We start from the raw sequence: 12,893 nt of genomic DNA, 5'->3' as shown, positions 1-12,893 counted from the left end.
ATGCCAGCCATGGTTGAGCTTTACCAGACCAACCCTCAAGGGAATTTAATGCACAAGGTGCCCAGTGATATTATATTAATTACACAGAGGGGCTGGGGGGGGGGAACCAAAACAATGTTAAGGAAGTTGTGGCCATTAGGCACACTTCATCAAGCAATAACTGTCTAGCATTCACTGCTTCCCTCCCCTCCCTGCACAGACCCTTCTGGAGGACAATGATATCAGTGCACTCTGTTCACAAGGTGGAGGGACAGGAATTCCCAGGCACTCACTGGGAACATCTGAGATTTTTTAACAGCTGTTTCCTGCTGAAGGTATTGAATTTAGTTCAGTCCATGCTGTCCTCTTTCCATTAAGGGAAACTGAGGTAACATCAAATGTGAATTGAAACCTGTGTTCTGGGCTCCTAGACTTTAGCTCGGCTCAGGCAGAAATAAGAAGCAAAAGCTTCCAGAACACAAGAGTCCCATGGCAAGGCTGCTCTGATCACAGATGAGGATCAGGAGAGGGGCATGTACTGAGCTTGGGGAAATGCTGCCGAGACCCAGGAGTGGGGAAGGAAAGGGAAACCTGGACTAGAAAAAGAAGGCAGGTGAAAGACAACAGGTTTGTGGGACAACCCTGCATAGCAGTACCAGAATACACTTGGGAGAAGCAGGGAGACAGATGCTTCTCCCTGCCATGAGGCATGAACGGCTGGCATCATTTCATCCTGTTTCTCAAAGGGGGAAAGGGAAACAGGATTAAACCAGCATTTTTCCAATGGAAGAGAGACAGCGAGCACACCAGAGGTCTCTGACAACGGCTGCCTTAGACCAGCCTGCCTTCCAAAAGTCATAGCCAGAAAATCATCTGCCAGAAGGCAGCCAGCAGCTACTCCCCCTAGAAGAGCGGAGGGCCTGATCCCAGTAGGATTGCTGAAGGAAACATGTTATCCAGCCAGAGCATAAGCAGGGGAAGGAAAAAAAAAAAAAAGAAAAAGAAAAAGAATATAAATGTTTACAGGCTTCTCTGTCTCCTTCTTCTGTGGCAGCTTCTTCTTGGGAGCCTTGCGCTCGGCACGTCTCTGCTCAGTGGTGGTATCAGCAGCTGTGATGAGCTTCTGCAGATCTTGGGTTCTCTTTTCTCTCTCTTTCTTCCTGGTTTCGATTTTGCGGAGCTCTTGGATGAGGTATTCTTCTTCTGCCACCTGCAGACCAGAGCATGTAAAGCAAACAGAGCAGCAGAGGAGGCCTGGCAAGGCAAGGGGGCCACCTACCGATAAAAGCTCTGCTCCGGGCCAGCCTGGGAATGACCAAGTTCCCCTGCCCCAGGATCTTGGCTTTGCAGAGCACATCATGCTCCACAGCCTTACCCTGCATCCATGGCAATGCCAGCCTACAAACTGGCAGGTACTGTATCACAATATTTATGATGCACCCTTCAGTAGCACCCATAAATGATCAATCCCGCCTCCAGACAAAGAGACCAAAAGCACAGACAGAAGGGTAAAAAAGCCCAAATGTACTGCAGTTGCAAATGCAGCTTTGTGAAAAGCTGACTACCCTCCCCAGACATAGTATGTAGAACCTAGAGCTATGCCTAGTAGCAGCACACCTGTCAATGCGGGAAGGACAAGCAGAGTCATTACATGTATGAACTTGTCATTAATGGGAACTACTAACAGAAAAGGATGCTCTTCCCCAGCCTTTGAGGGACACACAGTTCCTTAACCTTTAAACCCTGGGACGGTTACACAGCTTCAACAAAGAGAACTAAACATGCAGATTTAGTCTTTGATGTTTCTGGAAGGTTTTTACTCTGAAGGGAATAACTCTCCCTGTGGGACTCAGGGACTTCCAAGGACATTGACATGAGAATTTGTTTCTAATTCAGAGGACTAGTATACTAAGTGTCACAGACAAGATGTTGGTAGCTACCAAAGACCATAACTCTGCCCACCTAACCTCTCTCATGTATAGTCAGATTTATCAGTTATTGTCCTTTTGTATCCTTTAAAATCACATGAACTCAAAAATAAAAGCAGTACTTAGGTGTTGCTCTTCTTGTTCAGTCTCTTTTTTCCCCCTTCCCACCTTCTGGTCTATTTCATCCACCTACTGATGCAACTTATCATAAATCTTTCAGAGCAGCAATGCTCTCTGGTTCCCCAAGTTACCTGCTCTGGTGTCCTATTGTACAGCCTTTCCAGTTGTTCCTTCCTTCGCCTCTCATGCCCAGCATCAAAGACTGGGATTTTCAGGTCTGTGCCTGGAGCTGCACGAATATTAGCCAGTTTGGCACAGATGTGATAATAGCGTTCCTTCAGATCCTCCACTGATCTTTTCTATGGAAGACATCAAAGCAGGACAACATTATGGAAGAACCAAGCAAAACTTTGTGCAGTAGCCAGCTAAGGACCACTGGCTGAAGGATGTCAAACAGGGTATAAGACACAGTGCCTGGGAGGAAGATCAGCAGGGAGCCCTGCCAGTCCCAGTGGAACCACAGGGAAGGAAGAGTTTCTCAGTGAACTGTGTGAATTAACTGTCATGAGTTCACAGCTACTGCTGTGAACATCCACCACAGGGTCCAATAATACAGCAGAGGGTTAGAGACAATACAGCAGTGAAGCACTCCCAGATAAAAGAATGCAAGGATAGTTCTCGACAGGAGAAAACCTACGAACAGGAAAATGCACAGGAGGCCTCCTATGACCTGCTCCAGACAACGGCCATTCCAGCCATAACCAGCTGCAACAATTCATTGTCCATCGGTACACAGACTCTGAGCTGTGTTCCCCTACCCCAAGCACCAAAGGTGTTTGAGCTGCCCAGATGGGCAGACTTGTTTTTCACTTTGGTACAGGCTCTTCACACAAGCATTTTAGAGGGCAACAAAAAGCTCCAGCGTTTAGAGCTATCCTGTAGGAGTCACATCATTCCACCATGTCACCAGGAGGCACAGAATCAGCAGTTACAGGAGATTTACGATCATGACACCAGGGCTGCATCTTCAGACCATTTATGGTCCCTGCTTTACAGCAGGGATGACAGAAACTTGCACCAGGTCAGACCACAAGTCAGGAGCAGCACCAGGGAAAAATTCCAATCCCCAGGGACCATTAGCTTCTCCCAGGGCCCAGCCTGGAACCCAGGACACCTATCCTGCTCAGCTAAACAAACTCCCCAGCTACCTTATCTTAAAGGAACAATGAGTTGTTCTCCTGGCAGGGCAAATCTTCTAACTTTCTAATAAAACACAACAGGGAATGAGCACAAGTCACAGTGGATTTAATTACAAACAAAGCAAGCAGCAATGCCCTGTGGTGGAAATTCAATATTCCTTGCTGCCAATAATTCATTATTTTCCCCTAATTAAGTTGATATAAAGGGTAATTTGGTCTTTGCAGCGCAGCAAGCCCTGCACACGCCGTAGCAGCAGGTTGCTAGCAGCACCTTGGCCCCCGGGACTCACCTTGAACTGCTGGTGATCATAGCGATCATGAATCACCACAAAGCGCAGATCAAAACGCCGAGCCAGGTCAAAGAGGTGGTCTGTCTCAGCTTTGGTCCACGCATCATCATGGAGATACATCTGGTACTCCTGCTCCGAGTAGACAGGTACCTGCACTGTCTATTCAGAGAGAAGAAAAACATGGTAGCTCTCTTGCAGCACTGCCCTTTTCACTGCCAGCTGCTAAGGGCTGAGATAGTTGATTCAGAAACAAGAACAGCACATGGACAAGAAGGGGCTGCCAGGACCCTGAGCAATGGGGTCCTGGTAGGAAACATGACGAGCAGGCAGAGGACTTGATAAGGAGCAATGCATGACCTCAGGGCCACAAACTTGACATTGCTGAGGAGCCCATCAGGAACTATGGCCTGAAAGGCTGAAACCTGAAATAGGTGACTGACAGAGAGGTCAGCAACCCACATCCTGACTATAGGTGTCAGAATTATCAGGCTAACACAACAGTGAAACCAAGGTTCAGCCAGCCTCCCTACATTCCTCCCATACAGCAGCACCAATACCTTGACATAACCTGCTCTGACAGTCAACTCTTTACTTGGGTTGGGACACACTCACTTGAATGGGAAGAATGTGAAAGGCAAGGAGCTTTTACCACACCTTCTGCTGTGATACACAACCCACTTCGTTCATGTTTGGTCCAGACAGGGCCACGAAGATCTGAAAGGCTGGACACTGTACAACTGAGGGCCATAAACTTGGCAAACAACTTTGTTCCTCCCTTCCTCATTCACCCTTTTTCCAGCAGAGCCACAGGGCCAAACAACAGTCCAACTCTCAAGAGTGTCTCAGGTGCCTAAAAGGCCGAACCCACACCACTGTCCCAGCCTGGAACTGCTCTGCAAGGGCTCTATTCAGAACACAAGTGTCACATGAGTACTAAAGGAACAGTAAAAATACTTACTGTATTAGGGGAAGTCTTAGTGCATGGTAAAGCAAAAGTACAAGCAAGCCTGTGCTTTCCTCCCTTACCCTCTCCCACCAGTCCTCCAGTGTAACTTTGCTCAGCCTGAGCCTCCACAAGAAAACATCATGTGCATGCAAGCAGCACACATGCTTCAACACCTCTATGTCCTCCTGAATCTTACACCAGAAAAAGTCACCTTCATGAACTCCATACATCTCAGAGGAGCATTTCTGAGCCTCCAAATCACAGCCTCTTTAGGTCTACTGCCCTTCTTCCATTGCTTACACACAGAAACTTAAAGGTGAAGCACACCTCTTGGGGATGTACTGCACTTCAACCTTCAAGTACCACTTCCAATGAGAGAAAAGCCAAACTAGACATCATAAGGATGTTCTGTGTACAGCATGAAAAAAAATATTTTCTATAGTAGCATACATACATGAAAAGAGCCAGCAGGGCCCTCTGCAGTGGATCTAAGGGAAGGTGGCAGACACCTGATCAGAGAAGAGAACAGAACAAGAGCAAAACCACTTCCAAAACACTTCTTCAGCCCCATTCATGGCTACTCAGGTGAGAACTGCTGAGAAGTGAGAAGGTAGGAACTCACCAGACAGAAATGCTGTGCCAGCTACAGGATGACTACAAGTTCAAATGCAAGGGTAGCCATGAAAATGCAAATACGACACCCAAAGAGGGATTTCCAGCAGAAACTGGCAGGGTTTCAGTTGCACAAGACCTTGGCAGGAATATCAACTACAACTCTACTGACCCATGATCAGGAAAGACGAACTGAAATGGGAGCAAGTACTGAGAAGAGCAACAAGGATGAGTAATGGGGTGAGGAGCTTGTCTTCCCACAGAAGATTGGAAGAGAAAGGGGCCTAGCAAAGAAAGTCTGAAAGGGAATCTGACTGCAGGCTTCAAGTATGCTAGATGGAATGAAAGGAATACCCAAAGGAAGAAGAGAACAAGTGAAATAAGGACAAAGAAATTGGCTTTCTAAGAAATGCCAATTTAACATGGAAAATTTAACCTGGAAATGAGAAATGGAGCAGACAGTCTGGAACAGCTTCCCAAGGAAGCACAGGGGCAGGAAAATCCAAGTGCTTTTCAAAAGGAACTTGATCAGTTTATGAAAGGGATTGGATGCTGCAGGACCTGAAAGAGCCAAGAAGAGGATTCAATGGCCCAGAAAACCCCTCTCAGTCCTACATCTCACACTATAAACTCACACAATGATGGGCATTAAATTAGCTGAAACTGCTCAGGAAAGATCCTGGAGCCATGAGACAGTTCTGTGAAAACATCAGCACAATGCCTAGTAGTGGTGAAAAGACAAACTGAGCAGTAAAAATGATCAGGGAAATAAAGAGAAACACAGACAACGTACAAAGCTGCCATGCTTCCATAAGTGAAACACTCACTCCTAGTCCACTCATTTCAAAAGAAAGGATATTTGAGAACAAGGGTGAGACAGAGCACAGAAGGGCAGATACACGTCAAATTATGGAAAACACAGTACATAGCAAGGACAATTTACCACACTGCGTAATGCAAGATCTCAAGAGGCACCAAATGAAATCCCAAGGCAGCAGTTTAAAATTAACAGAAGAAAGCACCTTTACACACCACACAAAATTAACCTGAAGAACTCGTTATCATGGGATATTCACAGAGCAGCTTTCTGCCCTGAACATACCTAGCAAGAATTATTGAACCCAAATTCCAAGTTAAGAAATCCTTAAGCCAAAGACCATCAGAAGCTAGAAGAAAAAAGCTTTGTATTTGCCCCATTCTCATGCTCCTTCTCTAAGCCTTTACTAATGGTAGCCAGAAACAGAGTATCAGGCTCAGAGAGGCCTTTGCTCTGACACCAGTGAAAGTTGCTTTTAGATTCCTATTTCACACCCTGGTGCAAGGCTCAGTGTACACTGTGAAACCTAAGTTTACGTTTTGGATCTTACCATGAAGAGGAGGGATTTGGTTTGGAGGTTGGAAGCACAGAGAAAACACTAAGCAACTGAGCAGTGACACAGGAGCCAGGTTAAAGAGCTTGAGTGACCAATAGGACAGACCACACATGAAAATGGGCTTGTGCCAAGGGAGCGAGAGATTCGGGCAGAGGTATTAAGTACATGAAAAGGAACCCACAGGAGAGTCTGGAAAAGTAAATAAAATTCTTCTGACATAGCAAGTATCTGCAAAACTCCTCATCAGCGTCTTCTGCCCTCTTAACCACAGATCCACAAAGGTAACAACTTGCTCCTAATATTATGTAATTGCACATGTGCAGATGGCAGAGGTCAGTGCTGCTAATCTAAAGGCTGCAGACTTGCTGAAGGCTCTTCTGTCTGTCAATTCACAGTACATGATAAAGTTAAGGAAACGAGAATCGTATAATTACAACACCCATGTGTGGTCCCCCTGATAAACTCAGTTGAACTCAGCTGAAAACAGTTAACAGCAGTAGTGTCTTAGAAACAATTACACTCACAAAGTTTCACTCAGACAGCTAGTTAGGTGCTCTGAGTCATGCTTCAGACTTCCACCCTAGACATCAGAGAAGAGATACCACAGGAGACTCTTACCAATGTCCCAGCAAGAGGAAAAGCATCAGTCTGAGCTTCAGCGTTCTAACACATAAGGTCAACCAACCACTTAACTCTGCAGGAAGCTAGGCTTTGTTAGAGCTGATGCTCTGTGGGTGACAAACTTACAAGTGTTGTATACAGTTATACGCAAGCAGAGCTTTTGTGGAATCATATTAGCACACACTTTTTTTTTCCCCCCTTCAGATTTGCAGCATGAAGGGGGTTAAATTACATTATGGAGGCACCCTAACTCTGCTCATTCCTAACTTTAGAGGTCCTGACTTTGAAGTATAAATCTTGATGTAGTTTTCTTTGTGCATACACATGAAAGCCCCAGCCACTCAAAGCAGATACATCTGGGACGAAAGACAGCAGGAGATTACAACAACACATTGTGACTATTTAATGTAAGACGCAAAGAACAGGGTACTGCACCACACTGATACCACAGGAGCAATTTCAGAGGGAACGCAACGTAATTCAGCATCTGTGCTGGAATCTGGCCAAGAGGCTGCAAGCCAGCTTTTTGGCCATGAAGCTCAAGCATTTTTTTTCATACTGGGCAAAATAACAAGACTTATAACTTTAATGTCTCACTCAGAATAGAATATCTTTTACTACCCAGAGCCTGTAATCAGGGGGAGGATGTTGGTTAGGAACAGAATTAAGCGGCAGAGTGTGTCCTTACCAAATCAATGACCACACACCTGAAACACAGGGGGCCTCCAGCAAGCTCTGACAACATTCCGAGCCCACTTAGCTTGAACTATTTGGAGACCTCATAGTCTGTGGCCACATAGATGCAGGCCATGCTGCAATTTAAAATGCAATTGCCGAATCTAACTCAACCTTCATTTGTTGAAAGAACCAGCTTCCTGTCTGGACATTCAAGAAGCTGACCAAAGGGTATTTTCCAGCTGCTATTTATATGCTTTAGTTTGCAAGTGCTCCCACTTACTTTATTGAACCTGGCAAAAGGGTAGTCCTTCCCTTCCTCTGCTGCTCTCCTCCAGTGGTAGAACATTGCTCCATCTTTTCTCGCTGGGTTGGTGAAAGGCATCCATTTCCAAGGCCGGACTTTCTTGGACCCCAATTTTGCTTTGACTGTTCGATAACCCTGAGTTGTGTCACTTGGCAGCAGTGGAGGTGCATCCCTGTGGTGGAGACAAGTACTGACTGACAAGAAGCAAGAAGCAGCCCAGGACAAACCCAAAGAGATTTCAGACTCAGAGTGAGATCTGTCACAACAACGTTCACAGTGGGAAAACCCAAGTCTAAACTTTATTCCAGGTTTTGCACTTCCCAGACTCCAATGCTTCCCACATCAGAGGACAGAATCCATAGCACAGGTGAGTGTGAACAGAACCATCTGGAAAGCAAACTGTGCAAGAGCCCTCTGAAGCAAGGGCACAATCCACAAGCTAAATACAGGGTGCAGCAGAATTCTTTTTGCAGAAATAAAATCACATACTGTTCCAGTTGCAAACAGAATTAGATACAGAAGGGTAAGAACACTGCCTTCTCTGCCCTAGCCTTGTGCCTGTACCTAATTCATCTCCTACACAGAGCAAACCCCTCAAATTTAGAAGACAGACACTGTCTATGACTGTCTAAGAAAGAAGGACACAAGCATGGGCCAAGCACAAAGGGGAATCAGTCTGGGAAGGGAGGCTGCCCATGATTCCAAAAGGATGCTGCCCTGCCACCAAAAGCCCAGGCTACCCCACAACCTGCACAAATGACCACAAGCTCTTACTTTTTGTCAGAGTAGAGGAGCGCATAAACTTCTCTGTGCATTCCTTCTGGCCTCTTAAATGTCAATGTCTCTGAAGATTTCTTGGATTTTTTCTGAAACAAAAGAATTGCATTTTAGATTCAGAATCAGCAATCGCCAAGGGAACACTAAACTACATAATCTGCCCCTCTGTGATGGTTTTCACTTTTATCTGGTTTTAGACACCTTGAATTTCTCCAGGAAAGTGCCTGTTCCTCGTGGAAGACACTGAGAGCAAAACATGCCCATTTTCAGTGACAGCACTCACCAGTACTCAGACACTTGTTGCTGATAACACTCAACTAAATTCCAAGTTGAACATCTGGCTGTAGTTTTCAGGGGTTGGTGACTAAGCCTTTTCTTACTAGGTAAGCACTGTCCTCACATAAGGGTATTAATGCATTTTAATTGAGTCTCTGCCTTTTAGAGAAGATAAGAAATGTCTTCTCACTCTCTTTTAGCTTTTGTCACTTTGTTCTGCAGCAACTTCAGGTTTTCCCAGTTGTGATCAAGCCCTTGCAGTAGCCCCATGACAAAACTACCAGTATCACCTACAAAAGTAAACTCCTATTCCTGTTTCCACTCTCCCATTTATACAGCAAAGAATATTTTTTGTTAGTTTTTTTTTTATATAGTTTCTTCAGATGAGGAATTCAGTGTCGACTACTGGATCTGGTGACTAAAACCTTGCCAGAACTGATGGTTTCTAAGACATAGGCCACCTCATGTCACATACGCAAGTTTATAAAGCAATCAGCTTTGGATTCAGGTAGATACAGTAACAGCCACATTAACAAGGCACACTTTATTTAAGTAGGCCAAGTTTACCAAGTAGTCCAGAGTGTTTGATCTAACTGTACCATCTTTATAACTACTAGCCATGTCATTACTTCTAAGTACTTGTTTACCATACCGCTACCAACTTTTAAATCAGAGTATTCTGCAGTAGTAAAACTAACGCTGTACCATAAATTGTATTAAATCCATACAGTCACCTTTATCAAACAAATTCAAAATCCCACTAAAAAAATAATCATCTGTCAGCTTGGACTACAACTACTTTCCATAAAACTTCATGACAGACATTCATTATATTAGCACCTTTTCACACCTAATCAAACACCTTTCTCCTAGCATGTCGATCACTTCTCCCAGGAGCAATGTAAGGCCAGTTGAGGCCGTTACCCGCCGGTCACCACACACCCTGTTTGAACACATGCTTCTGGAATTCCCCCAAAGTTCCCAGATTTATTAAAAGTTAATATCAGCAGGCCAGAGATCAGCTCAGCCAGCTCTTTTAGGAGTTGAGAACAAATTACTTGGTCCTGCTGATTTAAATGTTTTTATGCCTAGTAATTTTTATTTTAACATTCTCAGTCACTAATGGACTGGAAAGTACTTCACGGTTCTCTTGTGATTTAAAGACATCAATCTGTTTCTTTTCTAATTGAGAACAGATCTATTTCCTGAGCAAGTGCTGCACTGTTATTAGCAATTTTTCTCTCTCCATGCGATAATGGCTTATACCTTTGGTTTGATTTAGGTTCTGTACTGTGTAGAAATTCAGAATGTTTCACTCATGGCCGCAAGTGGCCTCCTGCACCCCTCACCGAAACCTCTCACTGCACCTCCCCTTCTTCCATCATTCCATTACAGCATACTTCAAGAGAAACCCATCTTACTCTCTGCTCCAAGAGACACAGACAGACACCTGTAGTCCTTCAGCTCTCTGATACCTAACAGACAAATGCATCTAAATCAAAGAACTCGCAACTCTGAATACTCACTGGCACATCATTGCAGGCCGAATCCAGCCAACAAGCGGCTCACCACACACACTATTCACCAATACAGCTGATAACTGACAATTTTAACATTTCAGCCTTTAAATTACTGAAACTCGTCAGTTTTCCATTACATCAATTGTACTGTGCATCCCATCCCAAGCAAGGGGTTATGAAACCACTGTGCCTCTCTTCAGAGACGCTTCAGTGGAGGCAACAATCAGGAAGTATTTACAGGGATTACAGTGGTTGCGTATGTCTGGGGTGGCATTGGGGTGGGTTGGTGTATTTTTTCCAAAAAAGTACACCGGCTTTAATTCAAATCACACCATCTCTGTACCAGAGAGCTCTCTCCCCCAGCTCGTATCCAAGCACCTCCACATCCCGTAACTACTCATGAATTAACCTTCCCAATACCTTGCAAAGCATGGGACAGCCAAGACCTTGCCTGAATTTAAAATACAGAAAGCAACAATACATCATAGCATATTACCACACAGAACACAGCGCATGACAACATAGGTCCTTAAAAGAGCTTACTAACTTGCCTATATTCCAGTGGGCAACAACATACCCCAGTTCTCCCAAACCCCAGCCATACACGGGGACTGCTTCCACGGTTTGAAGACACCTACCATTCAATCAAGTCAGATTTTTTTTTCTTCTAAAACAGGACTGTGTTCTATTATTTCCATTTGTTTGTGGGCTAGATGGTAAACATACTTCACATTCACTGCACAAAATGGGAATTCGAGAAACAGCTGAAAATGTCCCGGGACCAGGACACCATTCACACAGCTCCAGTTTAAGTACCACCTCAAATGCCACAGCGCAGTTAACTAAGAACACCAGTAACCCAGGAGTGGGGCCCTCCAGGCATTTCCACATACTCCTAGGAAGCCTGAAAATAAACAGACTACAGCAGGAACATGCTTTATTCCATCTTTTTTCCAATATCCACCCCAGACAGTACATGCAAAGTCAGTCAGTGGCTAGAAAACAAGCAGCGGCCCCTTAGGGCATCGCAGTTCACCTTATCCGAGTTGATGATATCCTTTTTGTTGATGGTGCCCGTGTTCTCCGACTCCACGCCACCCAGCTCCAGGATGTCCCGCACGTCTGCGCCCGTCGCCATCTCTCCGCCTGCCCGCCGGCCTGCCCTGCTGTCCCGTCCTGCCCGCCGCCTCCAGCTCTGGGCGGTGAGGGAAACCAGGGGGCCGGGGTTAACGTGCACCTCCCACCCGGGCTGTCCCACACACACACGCAGAGGTATATCTACGTATATACACACATACACACACACGTATATCTACACACACACTCCCTCCTCAGCCGCTTCCCCATCCCCCGCCCCAGGCCCAACAACGGGCCTGGTACCCGGCAGGTCCCGGGGGGCACGCAGGCCGAGCCCGCGGCCCGGAGCCCAGCGGCGGGGTCCCGGGGAGCCCGCGGGAGGCCGGGCGGGACAAGGTGCCACCACAGAGACGCAGCAGCCCCAAGCCAAGCCGGTCCCGCGCTCACCCACCGGCGCCGGCTCCGCGGCCAGCGAGACGGTGCGCCCAACACAGCGAGCCGGGCAGCGCCGCTTCCGCTCCCGCCAAGAGGCGCCCGGAAGCGCCCGGAGCCATTTGGGGAACGCACCGCGGAGGTGGGCGCCGCCACTGCGGGTTCGCGCCCCGCGCCCGGGAGGTCGCGGCCAGCCGGGGCCCGGTGCTGCCTCCCTTACGGCCCGGCGGCAGCGCCCGGGCCCGTCTGGGGCCGCCGTATCTCCTTCCCCGCTCAGGGCGGGGAGCCCGCTGCGGGTGGAACTCGCTCCGGCGCCAGGAGGTGGCAGCACAGCCGTGCCGGGCCCTGCCGGTGCCTCCGGGGCCGCCCTCCACCTCGGCCCGGGCCGCGGCCGTGGGTCGCCCCGTGTGCGGGAGCGGGGGATGCAGGGCGCGCGGAGGCTCCCACCCGCGCCCCCCAGTTGCCCGAGGTGACGAGGCCGAGGTACCCGTTCCCCTGGCCTTGGGGACGGATTGCCGGGCTCTGCCCGGCCGGGGCAGCTCTGCCCGCCCCGCAAGGTGGCAGCTGGCAGGCCACACAGGTCAGGCCGCACAGGCCCTGCTCTCCTAGGGGCTCTCCGTGCCCCACACAGCTTGTAAGGAGTTCTCCCATCTCCTCGCAGGGTCCTAAGGTACTGGCTGGTGGCTGCGGCCCTCTCCCGCTCTCCCTGCCAGCTGTGGTGGCCCTGCCAGTGGCAAGCCAGGTGACAGCCTGTCAGGTGGGTGCTGCACCGCGGGGCACATTCAGGCTGCCTGTCCCGGCTTTGTTTTACAAAGCATATA

General features: G+C 47.6%; 1 protein-coding gene across 4 annotated transcripts in view; it reads right to left on the bottom strand.

Annotated features, from left to right (window-relative positions):
• The window catches only part of DMAP1 (DNA methyltransferase 1 associated protein 1), a 34,160-nt gene extending 22,013 nt beyond the window's left edge, over positions 1-12,147 (bottom strand). Inside the window, exons 1-7 of one of the 4 annotated variants that reach the window (XM_040609847.1) lie at positions 12,092-12,147; positions 11,600-11,758; positions 8,765-8,856; positions 7,967-8,162; positions 3,457-3,615; positions 2,159-2,326; positions 1,004-1,189 (exon numbers count right to left, since the gene is read on the bottom strand). In XM_040609847.1, the coding sequence (XP_040465781.1) occupies positions 1,004-1,189; positions 2,159-2,326; positions 3,457-3,615; positions 7,967-8,162; positions 8,765-8,856; positions 11,600-11,701 (903 nt within the window). In that variant the 5' untranslated portion in view covers positions 11,702-11,758; positions 12,092-12,147. Of the gene's footprint in view, positions 1-1,003; positions 1,190-2,158; positions 2,327-3,456; positions 3,616-7,966; positions 8,163-8,764; positions 8,857-8,968; positions 9,131-11,599; positions 12,070-12,091 lie in introns of those variants that run through there. The other 3 variants (XM_040609851.1, XM_040609850.1, XM_040609848.1) reach the window with 3 other exon arrangements.
• Positions 12,148-12,893: the final 746 nt, after the last annotated feature.

The sequence above is a fragment of the Falco naumanni genome, chromosome 11 (assembly GCF_017639655.2).
Source record: "Falco naumanni isolate bFalNau1 chromosome 11, bFalNau1.pat, whole genome shotgun sequence".
NCBI classification, from domain to species: Eukaryota; Metazoa; Chordata; class Aves; order Falconiformes; family Falconidae; genus Falco; species Falco naumanni.
The sequence above is the reverse complement of the archived record's forward strand: the minus strand, read 5'-3'. Positions and strand labels throughout refer to the sequence as shown.